We start from the raw sequence: 20,491 nt of genomic DNA, 5'->3' as shown, positions 1-20,491 counted from the left end.
GTAGAAGATGTGCAGGCTAAGCCTGAAGTTCCTGACTGCTACAAGAACACACAATTCAGCTCTGAGAGCTCTGTGTGCTGACTGTGCTGCTGTTAGTTTTAGACAAAATCAGACAGGCTGATAATAGAACATAATGCATCAAGATGAAAAAATAAATAAATCTGTGTTAACATGTTAGGGAAAACAAGAGTTGTCTCACTTTTCAGTGTTTCTTGATTGAATCATGACCTTGTTAATAAGATACTGTGTGCGTTAATAAGCTACTATGTGTATTTTGTGATATGTGGTTTGACTTAAACATAAAGGTTACAAAAATGTAGTTGACAACGTAATTAGAGGCCACCTTAAACAAGTTGAAGAACAGGTGGCTGAGAGGTGGTAAAAGACATGGGCAGCTGCTGTAAAGTGAAAAGGTTGTGAACAATCAACACAGACAAGGGGTTGTGAACAATCTTACAAGGCTCACATGGTTATAGAGTTGAAAAATACACTTTATTAGAAGGATATTTGATTTATTGAAGAGAGGGTTGAGAGTTGCCTTTATCAATTTACACCTGTCTCCTTGGAGAATAGTTTTTATCACACGGTTGTTTCTTTAGCTGAGTCAGTGTGATCCAGTGAACAGAAGCCAAAACTAGATAAGAGAACTAGAGATAAGATACAGCTCTTAACAGTAGTGGCAAATAAACAGGTGAACTTCTTGTCTGGAAATCTTTGCCAACTGAAGTCTTTAAATCAAAATAGATACCTGTGTTAAAGATATGGTATTGTTTAAATGCAGTGTTGATGTAGAAAGACTGCTTTTTGCTGTGCAAGAGTTCCTTTAGTGGTCCTGTAGCCTTTAAACATGGGCAGTTCTCTCAGCTGGTGCAAACAGACATGAGTGAAGCTGCACAGTTTATAGGTAAAGTCATTTGCTCAGCTGCTGCAAGTCACAGTAAGCTCTGACACTGGGAGGTACTCCTGGGAATTTGTTGGGCATCTGGATCACTGGGAAGGAATTTTCAGTGCAAAAATAGCATTTCCTGGTTAAGGAAACTCCATGGGTCAGGGAGTGCCACTCTCCCTCATCCTCCCCAAACATGGATCAGTATTTGAAGATGACAGAATCACAGAATTATTAGGGTTGGATGGGACCTTTGGAGATCATCCAGTCCAACCTGCCAAGGCAGGTGACACAGAACACATTGAGGGTGGCTTTGGAATTTCTCCAGAGGAGGGAGACCCCGTGACCTCCCTGGGCAGCCTGTTCCCATGCTCAGCTACCCTCGGTGTAAAGTAGTTCTTCAAAATGTCTCAAAAGACAGTCATAGGTATCACAAAACCTTTTTTTTCTGTTCTGTGATCCTTGGAGATCTATCTTTCCTTAACAAATGGAAATCAGGAGAAATCTCTGAGAGGTGACATGTCACATGGATGGAAAACATAATTTTGCACAGTGTAGTAGCTCACCACCTGATGGGTGATTGATGGCAGAGATTTCATGGGGTTAATTGTGCTTTACTGAGCAGAACTTATCTAATATATCTCTATGAACACTATCATATATATTATCTGTATCTTATATATATACTTTTTTTCACTCTGACGTGCACAGAACATCCGCAGAGGTAGTGAGACGCTGTGTTTGAGCTGGAGGAAGGTGTTTGCTGCTGTTGGTGTGTTTTGCTGCTGTGACCTGTTTGAAGTGGGTTTGCAGCCTTTCAGGATCGGGCTGCTGGGAAGTGACAGCCACAGTTAAACCAGGCTCTGTTGTCTGAGCAAGCTCTGCCTCGTTTGCTGCTGATCAAAAGCACTTGGTGAAAGGTGCAGCTTGGATTCTTAAAAGCATCTCATTATAGGTTATATTTAGAAGTGGGAAGAATATATTATTAATTACAAGGATGCTCCAAAGCAAAGAAACTGTTTAATCTGTGCCCTTGATGAACAGAAAAGTTCCTGTACTGAAGGAAGGTTATGCAATTAGCAGTATGTTCATTAGGAGTTCATCAGATAGCAAACTATGCTTATCTTCAGGATAGTACTGCAATATCTGACGATTTCCTAGTTATTGCCTAAGTGATAAGAGTGAGAGACAGGAACTGTCACAAGAAAATTTGTATTATACAGTTTACGTATCTATTATCTGCTAGTTTATATATATACAAATAGATATATAAATTTTACATCCCAATTTACAGGCTAAGTACTCTCTTGTTGCCTTGCTGTGAACTGGAGTTAGAAGTTGCCCCCACGTATTTCTTGGCTTATGTAGTTGCTAAATGAGCACAGTGTGTGGACACTGTGAGGATCATTACAGAGGATCCATCCCAGTATCGTTCTGGATGTTTGCTTTGACCTGTCTGGTACTCTCAAATCCAGTCTGTGTACTGGCCCTGTAAAACAGAGCCGCTTTTGCAGAAGCATTTCTCTAACCAAAGTGATTTTTGTAATTACTTTCAGTACTTTCAAAATACCGTGTTCTTTCCAGTCTTCAAGTTCAGACTTATATCTGGTAATTGAGTTTTGTTAATGGTGTGATATATTCAGGTGAATTTTTTTTAAACTGTGCTTAAAAACCTAGTTTTGAGTTGAGCATTAATTTACTTCCAAAGAAGTAGAGAAGTCAAGAGCATAAATATGCCAGAATATGTATGAAATAAGCTGCCATCTGGAATTTGTTTCTGGATTTGCTGTAATGGAAATGGAGCACTCTGGTATGCCTATTTTGGGGAATTCTAGAAATTAATATATGGGAAGAAAAATAGATAAATCTGTCCTGGTGCTCTGCTCAGCTGCTTGTACAAGAATTTGACAAGCGACCAAGGTGATTATTTCTGTTAGGCTTGTACTAAGTGAAATACTGCTAGTGAAAAGAATGAATTATTTTTAGAAACTAATGTTTAACAGTTCAGGGTCACAGTGCCACAGATTTGAAGAGACTCTAGAAAACTCCATCGTTTTTATCTATAAATCAAAACCACTCAAATAGCGTTTGATTCAATAAAAAGTAAATTTGTCTCTTATCTAAAAGTATCTCTGCAGAAATCATTCCAAGATGCTTTCAAACTGCTGAGTTACGAATCCACACAGGGAGGGATGATTGATTTATTGTGTGCTGCAATCTGGAGTATTTTATCACTGAATCTTTAGTGCAGAAAGTTGATGTTGTTAAAGCTGCAACATATTTAGACCAAGAGCCTGGAAATAAAGAAGGAAGCATTACTGCATCAGTACAGATCAGGAGAATAATGTTATTTACCTGTGTTTCTGCAGAGATCAGCTCTTGCCACAGTCTCTTCTAAGTCAGACCATGAGGGATAGGCTTTGTAAGTCAAGGCTTGTGAGTGTGCTCTGGTGTGCCCATGGGATGCCCAGGTAATGGATTTAGGCTGTGCTTAGGCACGTGGCTGATACCTGAACAGATGACAAAAGACTTGTAATAGTTCACACTTGGGTAGAGGAAGGCTGGGGCTGTTCCCAGCTGTGCACCTCGGCTCACAAGGCCAGCGTGGGCCCCGAGGCTTCATTCAGAGCTAAACACTTCAATTTGTCAGCTGTGGGGCTGCGTGAGAAAGTTGGAAAGTTGTTCAAAAATCTGTTTGCCCACAAGGCTCGGGAATCACTGATCTGGGGCAGGGAACAAGTTTTCCTTTCATAAGTTGCATTTCCCGGGGTTAATTAGCTGACTTCCATTCATGCCCAGCTTGTGCCGCCTTAACCTCCCGACTCTCATTTCTTCCTTGACACTCTTCTTTCTTCCCAGAGCATGTCTGTGTTTGAACTTCACTGATTCCCAGCTAAACTGTACCAGTCTGTGCTGGGTCAGCTGTTACCCTTCAGTGTTTTATTCTCCTAAGGCTTGCCTGAATCAGAATTGCCTTGAAAGCATCACGCATCACTAATCAGGGGGGAACGCTGTGGGTCAGGGTAGATTTTTAAAGGCTGTCTGTAGCCAGAGTTAGTTTTTCCCAGTAGGCATCCCTGGATTCAAGCAGAGGTAGAGGATCTCTGTTGAGGAACAGAGCTCTGCTCTGAACCATGCCAGAAGCTGAGTTCTGTTTGATTTCTGGGCTATAGGAAAGACAAAACCCTTTTGTTTTGTTTTGTTTTCCTTTTTCATTTTTTCCCCCTGACCTCCCCCATTACTGTTAATGCAGAAGGGAGGGGAGACTGAACTGCATTACAGCTGGCAATGTGTACACAGACTGACAGGGTAATTGCTGTAGACAGTGGTGGGATGGGAGGTTTGACAGGACAACGTTGCACATCACTCACTTTCAAACTAGCTCTAAAAACAATAGAGTTTAAAGAAGATGTGTTCAGGGTAGAAAAAAGGGGAATATTTTATCTGACCTTCTTAAACAAAGCCATGTCATTGCCGGAATTTTTGTAAAGCTTTACTTTTGATTGAGAATGAAAAATGCCTCTTACAAAAGGGAATAATTAATAGCTTTGCTATTAGAAAACTATCTCTAAAGAAAATTTTGAGTCCTGGGTTTTGCTGGCAGGCCTGTGTATTTGCTAACTAGCAAAGTCAACTGTCAGTTTATTATTAAACTGTTTGAGATCAGCAGTGCACATTGCTGCTTTAGTTAAGCCAAGATCAGGATCTTCAGCTGTTCTCATTTCTTACTTTGATATCTAAGTTTTTCCCTGTGTTTATTACCAGTATCTTCTCTCCTTTCCTCTGTGCCTAGCTAAGGGTCTGAGATCAGAGAAGCTCATTGGTGAAGAGAAAATAAAGTTTTAAGTAGTAGAAAACTATCTGAAGAACTCTAATGTGGAGAAGTCAGGTTTTCAGCAGCCAGAATAATATCTTAAGTGTCACAACTCCTCTTGAAGACAAAGGTCTGCCCTGGCTTAGGGGTGGAGCAGAGAGAGGTTTGGTGATTTCATGAGGAGGGACCATGTTAGGGTTTTGAACACTTGTCCATAATAAGTCCAGGGTAAATAACAGATTTTCCTCTTCCATCGAGGAGTTTCTGTTTGCCTTTTCTGCCTTGTCTCGGGGAGTCTTGCCCTTCAGCTCTGCAACAAGCAGGGTGCTGGTCATAGTTGTTGGGTATCTTAGCATTGTCCAGAATCTCTATAAAATACTAGTAAAGATTGGAATCCCAGGGTTATGTCTCATTCAGGTTTATTAAAGGATTCATTCATCGCTGACCAAATCAATGCTTAGGGGCATTTAACTGAGATATCCAAGAGATATCAGAGTACTACTGATCACACAAAGGTGGGCTGGGGGGAGTAGAAAGCCAAGACAGTCCAAGGACTGACCTTGTTGAGGAATTGCCAACCCTCTGTGTGGACATGGCAAGTGTCCTCTGGGAAGGAAACTTTGGTCTCAAGGTGCTTGGGCATGTAGGGAACAAACCTTTACAATGTTTTCTTGAATTCTCATGTGTGCAATGGCAGGTATATGAAATGTAGTTTGTTTGGGAGCATAAAACCCTTCTGTATCATGTACATCTTTCTCATACCTAATAACCTGTCATGATCTCTTAGAAACTGGTCTCTCTGTGCACAACCAGACGTGACAGTGTGGGAATGTCACCGTGTATTCTACAAACACCAGTAAAACACTGTTGTTTTACAAGTGCTGGACAGTTACTAAATTGAAATTTAATGAGGCTCAGCTGACTGCTGTTAAACATCTGGTCTTAGTTTGTAAACTCTGAAACTTCAGAAGTATGACCATGAGGATGGGTTAAAGGCAGTTGAAAAGCTTCCTGATTCCTGCTGAAAGCATCACAATTTTCCTATAGTTTGAGACCAAGGAGAATCATGTAATCATCTAGTTTGACCTGCCATTTACCAAGGACCATTAACACAGACTTGGATTTACCCAAAATGAGCCAAGTCACTTGAGTTTAAGTACTTTATTTCGCAGCAGCGGGGCCTATTGGGCATATCAGGAAGAGAACAGAAGTGCCATCAAAACTGTATCTCGCAAAGCTCTGAGATGAATTAGGTGAGACGTGCTCAGATGATTGCAGCAAGTGAGCATTTGCTATGTTTACAGAAAGACAAAATCAGCTGAAGTCCTGCCAGTCAAACTGAGGGAAGGAAATGCTTTGCATAGCCAAGTTTGATGGTAGTTTTGATTTTTGAAGTGGATGAGTAAGAGATAGCAGTCAGAAATCTAAGGAAAAGCAATGCACTGAAAGCCCAGGAGTACTAGTCCTTTCTGTCCAGCGTGCTATCTTGGGCTGTGCCAATATTTAGTATTCTGGGAGAAGTTCACAAATAAACTGTAAGTGTGTCAGGATAGCTTTGAACTTGGGTAAAGAATCGCTTCCTGACCCATGTAGATGATTCAAGTCATGAGATATGCAGCTTAGTTATTCATTAATATAAAACCTGATGCCATTTGTCTTTCCTCTTGCCCTGTACTCAAATAGAGTTTATACTACCTGTTAAACCTATTGGTGTTATACCTGAGAATCATTTTCTTTATTCAGGTTGTTTGTAGTGTCTGTGTTTGAAACACAGCTTTTCCTGTGAAAGCTACCTCACTGTTACTCTGTCAGAAAGTCTATATTTCAGTAATTACAATTAATCCTGGGATTTTGAATTCCTGATGATTTCACTCTGATGTCAGAGGTGATAATCACCAACGTGATAATCTGCTCAAAAGCAGGGTGCATGCTATCTCTTTTAGACATGCTGAACCCTTTGTACACTAAGCTTATTTTCTCCCTCCAGTTTCTAGGTAGAGGAGTTGGAGGCTCATCAAAGACTCCCAAGCCATGCTGTTGTAAAGAAGCCTTTCTTAGAAGCACACAAGAATTGAGTTAATAAGGGCTGTACTATGCAGTGCAATGGGGTGAAATCTGTGTAAATCCTTTTCTGTTCCCCTGGGAACTAAGTCACCATCAAACAAATCACACCATAGGAGATAACTATTTATCAGGTGTATCAACTGTTAATACAGTCCTTGACTTTTTACAGTACAGATTCTTAGTAGCCTTTTCTAGTCTGGCTTTTGAGTTGTTTATAGTAATTTTTGCTCAAAGTTTAAAGGTGGTGCCTATAGGTTAATTATCTTTTTGTGCAGTAAGACTAGATTTTCATGATTTCTCTGCCTTTGCATGCTCCCACAAGGGGTTATGGCAAGTGTGTACTTACACACTCAGAAATGTAGATTCAGGTAGCAGCAATCCAAGCTCCCATGTCCTGGGAATCAGGGTTGCCAGCATGCCCCAGTTCTGACCAGCACAGACCATCCTGTGCTCAGCAGAAGGTCACTGCCTTTGTCAACAAAGGCACTGTTTGTGGGGGTTTGGTCTCATTCCAAGTCCAAGTGCTGTAATCTTAATTCACTTAAACCTCTAATCATGACATTTGTTTTGGCCTGGGCTGGCTTCAGCTGGAAATGTAAAGTTGCCTTTTCTTTCTCTATGATGTCAAGTGTGTGTGTCACACAGATGTGGTGAGCAAACCAAATGGATGCAGTGGCACTGCCTTTAGTTGAAGCTGCAAGTTCACCGAAGTCTTGCCATCCCAGCAGGCTGATGTTTTAGTGTGTTGGTTCACATGACAGAAGGGAGAGCTCCCTGCAGCTCCAGACCTTTGTGGGAACAATTCTTTGGTTGGCATTCCCCATAACGTGTTTGGCCTGTGTGTGTTGCTAGATCTGATGTATCTTGAAGGGTTAAGGGCAGTAAACTAAAGCAACAGCAACCTGTCCTGAGCTGCAGAGTGAACTGGTGGGTGAACAGCTTAGCAGCCAGTGTTCCCAGCACCCACCCTGAGATGGGAAAGGAGGTAGGGGAAGGAAAATACCAGTGCAGACACACCTTCTGCTGTGATAGCAATTCACATCACAGGACGGATTTTAAAGTGTTTCTTATGCACCTTAAATACATCAATGGGAAAGTTTGAGATGTAAGTCAGCAGTGAGTGTAGACTGGGATGTACATTCATACACACATACATATATGGAGAACTGTATATTCAGACTTGTGACTGAGATGTTTTTCTGAATCAAAAATCTTCAGTAATTAGGAGCTCTGTGTTCTGAATTCCCCTAAGCAATCTCTGCCTGTCAGCTCCATCCCTTTTAACAGTTTTGCTTGTTTTGTCTGGAAACATAGAGGGTCTAGTCCTGTACTTGGACAGGTATGAACACTTATTTTGTTCTTGGTACATGTCTGAAATAGGACTGCCAGCTATGACAGGGCAATATTTGAGGAGGGGAGGTCCTTGTTAAAAAACATTCCTTTAAAAGAAGGCCGACTGTTGCGGGAAAGAGGGAGGAATTAATGAAACCATTTTATTATGGCATTTTCTGTGTTGTAGAAAAAAGTTTTGGGTTGGAATTTTTCTTCTGAAGAACCTGGGAAAAACACAAGGGGCAGTCTGGAGAGGATGGGGAGTTATTTCACCAGAGATAGAGAAGCTGTTCAGACCTGTAAGATGATGTATTTCCACAAAGGGCATTCTTTTCAGTCTGCTGATGAAAAGTCTTGTGGGTTTCCCACCAGTAGAAGCTGCTTAATTGCATTTTGTGTATGCTCTTAGAGTACCTGTTTGGTGAGAACCTGACAAATGGTCTTCTGAAAGTAAATCAATTTTGTTTTCTTGGGCTTTCTTGAATATACATGATGTCCGGAGCCTGAAAAGCACAGCAGTGGCACAAGAGGAAGCAAACAGTGGGGCGCCAGTTAGGCTCTATGGTTCTCTGAAAGACTTTGTAGCCTCCTATAAAGAAAAAGAAGAATGTGCTATTGGTGGTAGTGAGTAAATGGAACCTTCTTGTCTTCTTTGCTCTTGTCTCCTTATAAATAAACCATTGTCGTCCATCCTTGGCATTTGCAGTTCATTGTGATAAATTGGTCTTGATGTGTCTGACATTTCAACCAAGTTGTTTAATGGTGCTTTTCTGAAAAGGCAGATCTTGCTATAACACTGGTCCAGAATATATCCAGGGGAAGAGCACTCACCATCACACGTAGCACTAACCCTTTCCTTCCTGGGAGGATGAAGAGGGAAGTAGGAAGTAAACATTTTGGTCACGTCAGCACAAAAGGCCTGGGTTTGTGTAAGCAAAGCACAGAAACAGGAATGTTGAGTCTGGATTGCAGTTGCTAAAAGCCTGTTTCGTAGTGTGGACAGCAACATTGACTCCACTTGCATTGATGCAGCATCTCGGGTGAGAGGGGAGGAAAAAAACCCAACTTGCCGAAAAATAGATGTATTTTTACCAAAATTACGTTTTGAGTTTTATGCAAGATGCTTTATCTGTTACCTACCTGTGCTTACAAGTCATTGACTTCCATGCAACAATTGCTTGGGTACAGAAATCACTGGGATGCAAAGATTTGATGAACTGTGACCAACAACAGCTTCTGTTGCTGCATCCCTGAAAGTTCAGGCTTTGATTTACAGATCTTAAATGTCTATAATTACTCTGTCAGGGAGATTATTAACACAGAGATTGCTTTCCATAAAAAAGGAGTCTTCTGCCTATACCTTTCCAAACCTTTCAGCTTCCCAAAGTTATTAAGCATCTGCCCAAAGCAGCCAAGCAAAAGTAATGCCCATATTTATGTGACCAATAAATAACCTTTTCCCTGGTTAATGATCCCACTGTGTGATAATACCATTTTATAATTATATTTCACCTTCTTCAAAATCAGATGTGTAGAATGTGTTCTCACCTGTCTTGACCCACTTAGTTCTGAATGGAGATTTATTATGAGGATGAAAAAACTGATCCTACTTGGCATCGAAACAAACTTTCCTTTCCATCACCACAGCCTGAGCAAGAAGAACTAGAACAATTTTTTTGAGATGTGAACCAATAACCTATTTAACAAATGTCTCCGTGACTTTTTTGGTCTCCCAGCTTTCCCGGTATGCCAGTCCAATCCAGACCTTGTTCCTGAATGCAGTCAGGGGACAAACTTTTTGGAGACTTTAGAAATGGTGTCCCTCTGTACGATGTTTGTGGCAAAAAGCCCTTTTTTCCACCAATGCTGCCTCAGAAAAACGAGGCAGCCCCTGCTGATGGGGTTGGGTTCCCCTCCCCACAGCAAGGCAGTGTGCCTTTCATCCCCCCAGGCCTCCTGTGATGCCTCATCCACATGACAGCACATATATATCCTGATCCCTTTCCCAGAAATTGCCCCCTTTCTCCTCAGAGTTGCCCCCTTTCTCCTCAGAGGGGCTGATGGCAGCAAGGTGAGTCCTCCAGCCCTTCCCTCCCTGGCCTCATTCTGCTGGAGTGCAGTCTGTTGTGTGTCTCTCTATGGAGGCTTAGAAAAAATAAAGTTATAGTGTTTTGGCTGCAGATTTATGTTTTCCAGCACAACATTCTGCAGGCTCACAGCCGTGCGTGTGAGGGCCGGGTAAGGCTGGCAGAAGCGGTATTTTTGGGGTGATCCCATCATGCTGAGGGGCTGTGGGATGCCTAGGCCAAGTGGACCATTTTAGCTCCATTTTTTTCACATTTAAGGAGGCTGCTGGTTGCCAGTCAGCTGCCACAGAATTTTTTCTTTCTTATCCATGAATTGCTTGGCCCTATTCAAGGATGGCTCACCCTGGCCCACAGCTCTGGGGAGAGCTCTGCTGCTGTGAGGCCTCACCGGCCTCCTTGAGGGTGAGGGCAAACACCTCGTTTTACACCATTTGGCCCAGCTGGCAGGTGACCTGGTTTTCAGAGGTGCTGTCTGACTTCTGTGGAAGGACACAGAGCTCAGTGTCACCAAGTGTCCCTGCAGCTGTGCACTATAAACCTGCAGCTTAAAGGGACTGGGGCTGAGGGGAAAATGTGGGATGTGGGTCCTGGCCTGTTGCAGGGCAGTGATCTGAGCTGGCAGATACACTGATCCTGGTGAGATGTTTTTTTTTCCCTCACCTGCTGGAAAAATAATCAGAAAGCCTAAGCAAGGATCCCTTTTTTTCCTCCCCCCGTAATCATGCAACATTCATAAATGTTATTTAGGTATGCACCAAGCAAATTTCAACAGAAATGCTGTCACGCCTCAGGGTTGTAAAACTTCATTACATCTGTTATTAACTGTCTGTCTGTGGCAGGACCTAATTTGTCTTGAAGTATTGGTTGCCCATAGCTTCTCAAAACAGCTTCTTACAGCACTTGAAGGTGCTAAGACAGAGAAATCCTGGGATTAAATGGCACTGCTCTCCAAGTGGCTGATTGATGCTTTGGGGCTGTAAGATGCCCTTTCACAGCCTTCTTGTGCAGGTGGAAAGGGAGAGGTATAATTTTCCTCCTCTCTCACTCAGCACTTGGGAAGCTGATTGTCTTTGCATAAATACCTTTAGCAGGGTAATGTGCAAATTTTAATTTAGAATTTAGGTTCATCCCCTTTCAGTAGGCCTGCAGCATTATCATAATTAATACCAATGGAAGAACTATTTGAAAACATGTAATTTTTTAAGAGAAAAATTGTCGTTTAATAAGCAAATCCTACCAATCTGGATGATGATTCCAGAATGCTAAACAATTGTTTAAACCGTGAAATATTTTTCATTTCAGCAGCCTTGTCACAATAAATGTAGATCTGTTGCTCTTTACACTAGTATGAAGGGAGGGAAAAAAAAGGAATTTTAGCAATGCAAACTAGTTACAAGAGAATGAGCTTCACAGCTTACTTGGTTCCAGATAAATCTGGCAGATTTTTTTTTCATAGTTGTGTTCTTACATGTGCTGGGGTTTTTGCTTCTGCAGGTCTTCCCATGTCTCCATGTCTTAGATCAGAGTCGTCTTTAATTTACACACTTTCAGCTAAGTTTGTTTAACATGTGGGTTCATACTTGTGCTTTCCACTTTTTCCTCAGGTTTACTGACCATAATCTGCCCAGATCATTAAATTTGCACTACCAAACATATAAGTACACCCTTATACTAAAATTAGGCAATTCCTTTTTCCTGGCTTAATTTGAGGTGATATTTTCAGAGTCATTTATCCAATACTGCTGCTGCTGTGTGCAGGGTGCTGGTGTGTTCATACAGTGTTAGCAATGTTTAGAATTGTGTTTAACTTCTGGTTTTTCTTTTTTTTTTTTTTTTTTTTAATCCTTCCAGCCAAGCAAGTATGTCCATCTGAAAAAATTAGCTGTGGAGACTTAAGCAACAAGTGTATCCCGTCGTCCTGGAGATGTGATGGGCAGAAGGATTGTGAAAGTGGTATTGATGAGGCTGGCTGCACTCCTGGTGAGTTAGAGGAATACTTTAATACATATGCAGCTTCTCCATTTAGGACCATAAAAGTTCTATAGTGACTGTTACAAATTGAATGTAAAGGGATGACTTCTCCTGCCAACAGTTTTTTTTCTCTCTACACTTGCAGTGCTAAGTAGTGAATTTTAGAAAAAGAGCAGAAAGAAGGATTCTCTGGTTGGAGTTGGCTGGAGAATGAGTGAACTCTGTGGAGAATAAAGTATTCAGTATATTGAGTATTGAGAATTAAGTATTCTTTCACTACAGTAGCAGAATATGTTTAGTCAGTTTGGAACATGATTATCAGGGTTAATACCCAGAAGATGTGGAAAGAACTTAAATACAGTGTTCAAACCTTCCTCACTGTATCCTTCTCCCTGCAGAGTGTGGCCCTACAGGCTGAGGCCTGGAATAGAATAGACAGGCCTGGACATTCCTTTATTGTTGGCTTGTTGGTTCTGCTGGACAGAGAGAATGACACACTATGCACCGTAACTGTTTGAAATTCAGTCCTTAAATGGCCATTGCCTTTTATTAGGCCTTTCTCTGCTGCATGAAAGAGCTCTTTAACAGTGCTTGCACTCTGTGAAAACTCCTACACTGTAATCAAGCCATTTCTCAAACTGTCTTTTTGATAGACTAAACATATTTAGTTCTTTATGCTTCTTGTTGTCAAATATTTTCTTTTGAATGAATGCTTGACTCATTTTTGTGGCTTCCTTTGATATTCCAGTTGATTTTCAAACTTTCTTTTTATACAGACCTCCAGAATTTAGGGAATATCAGTTTTACTAGTCTGTGCAGAAGTAAAATCACCTCCCTAATACTGTTCCTAATTCTGTTCTTACTAAATTCCTTGTATGCAAACGATCCCAGGCTGTTAAGAAGCTCTCTAATTTTCTGTGTATTTATCCATCCATCAGTATTTCTGGTGTTCTCCAGATTACTGGAGAAAGGGTTGAATGGTTACATGCAAACACATTCATGTTTCTTCATTTGAAAACTGAATTTTGGGCTCTAATACCTAACCATATCTTTTTGTTGAAGTTGTATAAAAAAATATGTTTTACATGAACATTTTGTGTTCTGAGTAAAATGCTCTGGATAAATTTATTTCTTTGCAGTCAGCTTTATCAAAAAAAAATCTTACCAAAGCTTTTAATTTTTTACTCTTTTACTTTCTGTTCCACAGTTTAGCACTCATTGTATAAATATTTTTCTTTGTCCTTGTTTTACTTTTTCCTTTTTACTTGTTTTCTGTGTGAAACTCTTTAAGTGTTCTCTCTATAGCATATGATTTTTTTTCTTTGAAAGGGAGGCTTGAATTAGAGGCAAGTTCAGAAGATAATTGTAACTGTTATTGAAAAAATTATTTTTTTCCCAATATGAGTTAGTGAAATTAGAACAATTTTTAGACTGGTGGCTGCCTCCTCTAATTTAATGCTGCTGCTGCTCACACCAGTAGGAGTTGTCTTATGGAGTCTTTCATTTATAACAAAAATCTACTAGAAATTGCTTTGTACTTTTTCTCAAGGCTTTAGGTAACTCCCCAAATGAATGTAAATATGTTCTGAACACCACATAATTTCAGCGTAATGATGCTGTTAATGGATTTGGAAATCCATGAGTGTTTCTGTTCTGGATGTTTCAGCATCTCTGGTCTTGTCTTCCACAGTTTTAGTGCCTGTGCAGGTTCTTAAAATGGAAATTTAATCCAAGGACAAATTAACATCTTCTGATGGTTGTTGGGTGACTCCAGAGAAATGAATTAGTAGCTTTCATTAGTTCCTAATGACTGTTGTACCCTCATAGGGCACCACCTTGGTGGGAGCACAGTGGGAATCTGCTGAGTCTCAGTGTGGGATGGGCTGTTCTCCGGCCAGAGGACCAGGCAGAAAGGCACTGACAGGCAAATTTGGAGCATCCTGGGTGGGTGCAACCATCAAAGCTTTCAGCCCTAAGATCTCGGCTCAGCACCCTCAGGGACATTAAACTCTGAGAAGGAAGCAGGAGGTGCTGCTGAATGGCTGTAGTGGGAGCATTTCAGGGAGGTTGCTTGTCAAATTAAGGTCTTTTCCTCATGGATGAGAACAAATGTGTTAGCAGTTTAAACTCAGAGAGCTTGTGGAGGATTGATAGCTATCCTCTCTTTTATCCAAAGCTGATAAACCTCACTAAGCCTACCCACTGATACTCTGTTAACATTCCCATTTCTTCTCTGTTTAGAATCCTCCTTTCTCTGTTTTCTCTTATCTCAGCAGCACACAGTATCCTGACCAGTTCAGACCTCTTCTTTTGCTTTGTTTTGTCGTTTTAATCTCTGCATTCATGTTTTTGTTCTCATTTTAAAAGAAGCCTCAGCCCTGTCACCCACGGCCCCTTGGAGCAGAGCACCCTGTCATAGCTGAGGCTGCACTCTCACAGAGCTGACCAACTTGTCTATAAATAACACATCTTGCTGGATAAATGTTTGGAAGGGAATTTATTTGTGCTCAGAATAATTTCAGTGGTGAGAGCCTGCATGTGCAATAATCAAGTGGGTGATGACTTGAAGATATTGTGAGTGAGGGCACCCAGAAGAAAACCCCTAAGCTCTTTCTAAATCCATGGTAATAAAGCTATTACTTTAACCTTGTGTGACATTTGAAACATACTTTATCTATGGATACTCCTTTTTCTTGATAGGAATGACTGACTCTTAGAATTATAACTCTTCAGAAGGACTCAGTACAGAGTTTATGAATATACTCGAGCCTGCATTTCTGCACTGGTAATTTGTACCACTAAAAATATCATATCCAGATACAGGAGCAAGGCTTGGTTGTGCTGAGGATATGCAGGTGCCTGTCCCTGTGTCAGAATGTTCACAGTCCATGTTAAGGGAGGATCTACTTCAGGAGAGGAAAATTATTATTGTAGTAGAATCATCCAAAATACAGAACAGTGCAAGTGCATCATGGTTCTTCCTCCTCCAGCAGTTTGCTTTTCAGATACTGTTCTAGATTGGATAATTTTGGTGGATTTTTCTTCTCAGAATGATGTAATTGCTTTTTGAATCAGTGTGAAATTTATCCAGTGTAAACACTGGCACAGCCAGCTGGAGGGAGAAGGCAGCTGTTCAGAAATTCGGGGATAGAAGTGTAGAATTTGAATAAGAGAATGCTCTGTTTGGGTTGGGTTCTCTTTTGTGCTTTGTATCAGCCACGTTTTTGGTGCATTGTCTTGCATAAATGGAAACAATGTGGTGCTCTGCATCCCTCTCCTTTGCTTTTAGTCACTGTTGAAGACTTGCTGTTTCCATTAGCACCCTGTGATCTGAAAAGGGTTTGTCACAGCAGTGCTCAGAATATCTTTCTTCACGGGAGGAGAGATTTTGCAGTCTTTATGCTGTCCTGTAACCCCCTTTAGGCAAAGGGTTCAGCTGCAGTTAGGAAGCTTTGGCCTTACTTGAGCTCAGGTATGCTGGAAAAAAATGCATCATCTCAAACAACAAACGAGTCAAATGTTTCTTTTGAGTTGCTCATGTCCCCCTGTACAATCCATCCCTATAAAAAACTGGCTTAGGAGTAAGCCAAGCAGACTGAATTCATCTGAAATAGGAGTCCTGTTTGCCATGAACAACAATTCAATAGATGAAATCTATTAAAATGAAAACCTCCACAGAGGTGTGTAAAACAGGCTTTGATGGCCTCTTAGGCCTGGTCTGGTACCAGGACTAGGAAAGCAACTATTTTCATCAGTAGTCTGGGCACTGGCCCCATCCTAGTGCTGGGAAGCCACTGCCAATGGACAGTAAGGCACTTTATAGGTGGTGTTCACCCAGGAACAAGGAGAAAAAATGGTGTGATTTTCCCCCTGTGGGAGAACTTTCCAAGGAAGCAATGGCAACTGCAAGTTCTTGAACCTGCAGTGGATGAAGCAGCAGGGATTAGGGATCCAGATTTGTCTGTGATTGCACTAGGGATTAATTGCAGGTATTAATCCTTGCACGTAGGTAGGTAAGTGCCTGTCTGCCTAAATAATTTCCTGCCAGCAGGTAGGCTTTAGGAGCACTGCTAACTTCCAGTGCACAAACAACTTCTGAAAATGCAAATACCTGCCCTTTTTAAAGTAAGAGTATATAAAAGAAGAAAAAAAACTTAGTTTTCAGTTTTTGGAGCAGAAGTAATTTGTGTCTTTACAATACTAAGTGTGTTGTAGTCATAGGTGAGGTTTAGTCCTCTGGCATAGACATCGACAGTTAATAATGTAAGAGCAGTCTTGAATTTGCTGGCTTGGAAGTGCTGGCATCCTCTTTCTCATTGCTCTGGTTAAGGTTTTCTGCTCACAGTGCACCTCACCTTTGTCAGGATTGGACAAGCTTAAGAGCCTAAAAGAGAAATTAAATATGAGAGACTGTAATTAAAGCATCACAACAGAAAACATCACACAGTCTGGACTTTGCTAAGAGAGATAGTAACCAGTTTTTTGTCAGCTGCTCAGGAACGCAGAGAGCATTTGGGTGTGACTTGAGAACAGAAGAGCTGCCACCCTGTAACAGCTGCAATGGGCACTGAACCTCTTTAATGCACATATTGCCTGTTCCCCCTCACAGGACTCCGGGGTGCTCAATAGAGAACACAAGGCTCTGGTCCCATCTCTTCTGATTGTGTTACTGGTTCTCACCTGGGCCACTTCTTGCACCCAATGTGGAAATTGTGTCTTGCAAATGAGGAGGTGGAAGTACACCATTTTCTCCTTCCTCAATAGTCAAATACAGGGAAATGATGTATCCATTGATATATTGATGGCATAATAAGTTATTAACCCACACCGTGGTTTATTCTGTTTAGCAACAGTACAGAGGCAGTGATCCAGGGGAACTTGTGCAGGTGGCTTGGATAGCTGGCCAAGGATGAGAGCCAGGAATTCCTGCAGGAGTCTTGTGACAGTGACAGGCTCATTACTGAGGGCATCTTCTTTTGGGCTCTGGTCTTCTGGCTTTTCATTGCTGACCACATGGCTCAGAATTAGTTCTAGATTTTTAGCCTTTTCATATGATGCCAGAATAAAAGGGGACAAACTGGATAAAGTTTTTATAAATTAATAAGGGAAACAACAGTAAGCAAAGTCATGCTCAGCTGTAAGCTGTGTGTCCTTGCTGTGGCAGCTCACAGACTTCACATGTCCATGTGTGTGTATATATATATATATATGTGTCACTCACAAAATCCTCAGGTGATGAGCTTTCCACTTTTTCCTGGTAAAGCTCCAGGCACATCTGTTATTCTCCATATAAAGCAGCAGGACCTCCAAGTGAGGGCTCCTTTTCTTGGAAAGTCCAAGTGCAGAAAACTTTGTTAGCTCTTTGCATGCCCTGCTCAATACCCTCACCTGAGGGTCACCCGAGAGCCACTGGCAGAAGGCAGAGTTTAGAGCAGCTAAAGCTGTTCTGATCCCTCCAGCAGATCCACCTGGTGATGAACTGCTGAAGTGGGGAAATTACAAAGCTGATTTAAAGCCACCTTCCTCTACTCTGCACCTACACTCCCGTGAAGTGACCTTTCTGTTGACCTTTCTGTATTTAAATTGTTTTATCATGGTCCTGTAACAGTAAGAAGTATCACGTCATCTCAGCATCGTTCTCTTCCTGCAGTAACAGGCAGCTGTGTTTTGCATCTGAGTCAATACCAGTGCTACCAATGGGCATCTGACCATGCTGATTCTGTTCATTCCACATCTCCACTGATCCTACTGAGAGCTTTTAACTTGCTGATAATGTAGCACTAATTTTACCTTCCATTGCAGTGTGATGAATATGTGTTTTTGTCAAAGTTAGGCATTCTGTTCATTCCCTTCATTAACTAGGTGCACAGTCAGATCAGAGGGAAATAAGCCCAAAGGATCAGATTTTGCCATATATTCTCCCTGAGGAACCCACCAAGTTAAAGGGGTTCAAGCCCATAGTATTGCATTCATGCTTGTAGAGGAAATATTCATCTACTATCACTATTCATGACTATTTTAGTATGTGATGAAAAGAAAGATTTTACAGGAGGTAGCTGTAACTTGAGTGCACTTGCCATGGTGGGGGAATCTACAGTTATTTCCAAGAAGGAAAAAAGAATTACTAGATTTAACAAATGAAAGTCCTTCATAAATAAGGTAGCAGAGCAATGATATCCTCTGGGCTTTACATGATGTTTAATTGCTGGACAGCTGGAGGGATTAATGCTTGTGCATTATGCCCTGGCTCTCAGAAATTAAACATGTACAGCTGCCACTTTATCACTGCTTAAAGTATTAGAGCTCCTTCAAAAGCAGTAGTAATTTGCAGAAAAATCCCCATTGTTATTTAGGAAAAATCTCAGCCTCAATCATATTTGTCCTGAGTTCCTTCAGAACAAAACAGCAAGAAAAATGAGATTGGTAGTGACTTTTAATTACATGCTGTCAGGAAAAGTGAAGGCAGTTGCATTTTTAATATGCTGGATGCTCATTGTAATTAAATGTAAAATAATGCATGAACTTAGGTTAAAGGTAAAATAGTAATTGTGTAAATCAAGAATTAAACCCTAAAGCCATGGCTCTACCTGCAGAAGGTGAAAACAAAATGGCTTTGTTTTCCCTGCTGCTGTCTCCTGAGCTGAGGTTTGAAAAAGGCAGACGTGTGGAACGTTCTGCAGATGGAGTTACCCAGCACTGCGAGGACCTCGCTCACCCTTGGTGTGACCTCTGTGCTGATCCCTCCCTTACAGATAAATTGTCTGTATCAGAATGTTCCATGAATAATTGATTACTGAAAGCACAGTAGATGAAAACACAGTATGAAAACAAGACACTCCAGGATGAAAACAAGACTCTTCAGAATGTGGTACTTTTGCAGTGTCTCTCTGAAGGAACACTGGGGAAAAAAAGAGTGGATGCAAAGAGCACAGTTCAAGCACACTCACAACCCCCCCACACATACAAGTCCTTCACACTCTGTAATAGTTTTTCACAGAGTTGTGGAAAAGTGGTATGAAAAAGCTGGGTTTATACAAAGATTTGTGGATAATTAAAGCAAAAGCTTAATACTGCTGGACTGCATGATGCCTGTGCACACCCACAAAAGCTTTGTCCTGCTGCTCTTTAGCTGCACTTCAGCTGGAGACGTTGTCTCTGGTTCTTCTTTCCAATCTCACATCATGGTGTCAGAGGAGCAGAAATTAGCCTGTAATTATGTTTATCTCTTGGGCAGTCTGTCAAACAGAAAAGTTTGAGTTGAAATAGTCCAGAAATTACATCTCTTACTGCCAAATATGATTGTATTTCATGTCCCTGAAGTGTTTCCTTCATCAGAATGGAGCTATAATTTTGAGCCTGTTCATCCAAAAAGCAAGAATCTCTTTAGCTTTATTAAGGGAAATCTCCTGTACTGGCAGTGCCAGTGATCGTGTTCCGATGGCAGATCCGTGGGAAGGAGTCCCATCCTGCAGTGGCCACAGGACATATGTGTTACACTAATTAACGAGCGCTTGACAGCTCTGCTTCCTGAGCATATGATCTGCAGACTAAATCAAACTCACTGAGCTTGAACTTGTACAGTCCCACGCAGGAGGGGACCATGTCATGTTTGATGCAAAAGGAAAAAAAAGTTGGCTTATGAGTCATATTAATGGATAAAACAACATCTTAGTGGCTGAAATACAGTATTTTCCTATAGAGGAAGATAAAAATTGTGGATTAACTTTACTTATATTTTGCAAGGAAATTTAATTGATAAAATGTAACGGGAAAGGTTTAGCTCCCAATAGAAACCACTTCATTACACCACTTCTATCCAGCCAGTTTAAAATAATTGCTGACATTGTACTACTGAGTCTTCATCTCAGCCCAAATCCAGGAAAGTGCTGCCTTCTATTTCAAAGCCATAGAAACTGAAAGGCAAATCCTAATGCCATAGAAATCTCACTGCTATTAATGTGAGCGCAGTCAGCACACAACCCTTACAGTTTTAATTGCAGTGAGTGTCACTCAGTGATTAAATTTTCCATTTGAGTAGAAAATCTAATACTTTTTTTCAAAAACTGATTGCTATTCTTTTCTGAAATTGTGGGTACGTAGGCAGGTATGTTGATTACATCACAAAATAGCTGTGCCCCCTAATATCACAGAACTGAAAATACTCGGGGGCTGGTTGTTTCCTGAAAAGTCTGTCAGGCTCTCCCCCTCCCACAGTCACCACAGGGGTCTGTGTTTGTCATTACAGTGTGTGCTTATATTCATAAGTTTGAATCTGGCTACACCAGCTTCTGCCAATTGCCTCGTTGTGTCCTTGATGCTTCTTTTTAAGGTACTTCT

General features: G+C 41.2%; 1 protein-coding gene across 2 annotated transcripts in view; it reads left to right on the top strand.

Moving 5' to 3' along the window:
- LRP8 (LDL receptor related protein 8) overlaps positions 1–20,491 on the top strand; it is a 172,060-nt gene that overhangs the window by 121,807 nt on the left and 29,762 nt on the right. For both annotated transcript variants that reach the window (XM_017805329.1, XM_017805327.1), the window contains exon 4: positions 12,035–12,163. In XM_017805329.1, the coding sequence (XP_017660818.1) occupies positions 12,035–12,163 (129 nt within the window). The remainder of the gene's footprint in view (positions 1–12,034; positions 12,164–20,491) is intronic.

Source organism: Lepidothrix coronata, unplaced genomic scaffold, assembly GCF_001604755.1.
Source record: "Lepidothrix coronata isolate B3197 unplaced genomic scaffold, Lepidothrix_coronata-1.0 Scaffold12, whole genome shotgun sequence".
NCBI classification, from domain to species: Eukaryota; Metazoa; Chordata; class Aves; order Passeriformes; family Pipridae; genus Lepidothrix; species Lepidothrix coronata.
Note: the sequence above shows the minus strand (reverse complement) of the source record. Positions and strands in the feature narration are given on the sequence as shown.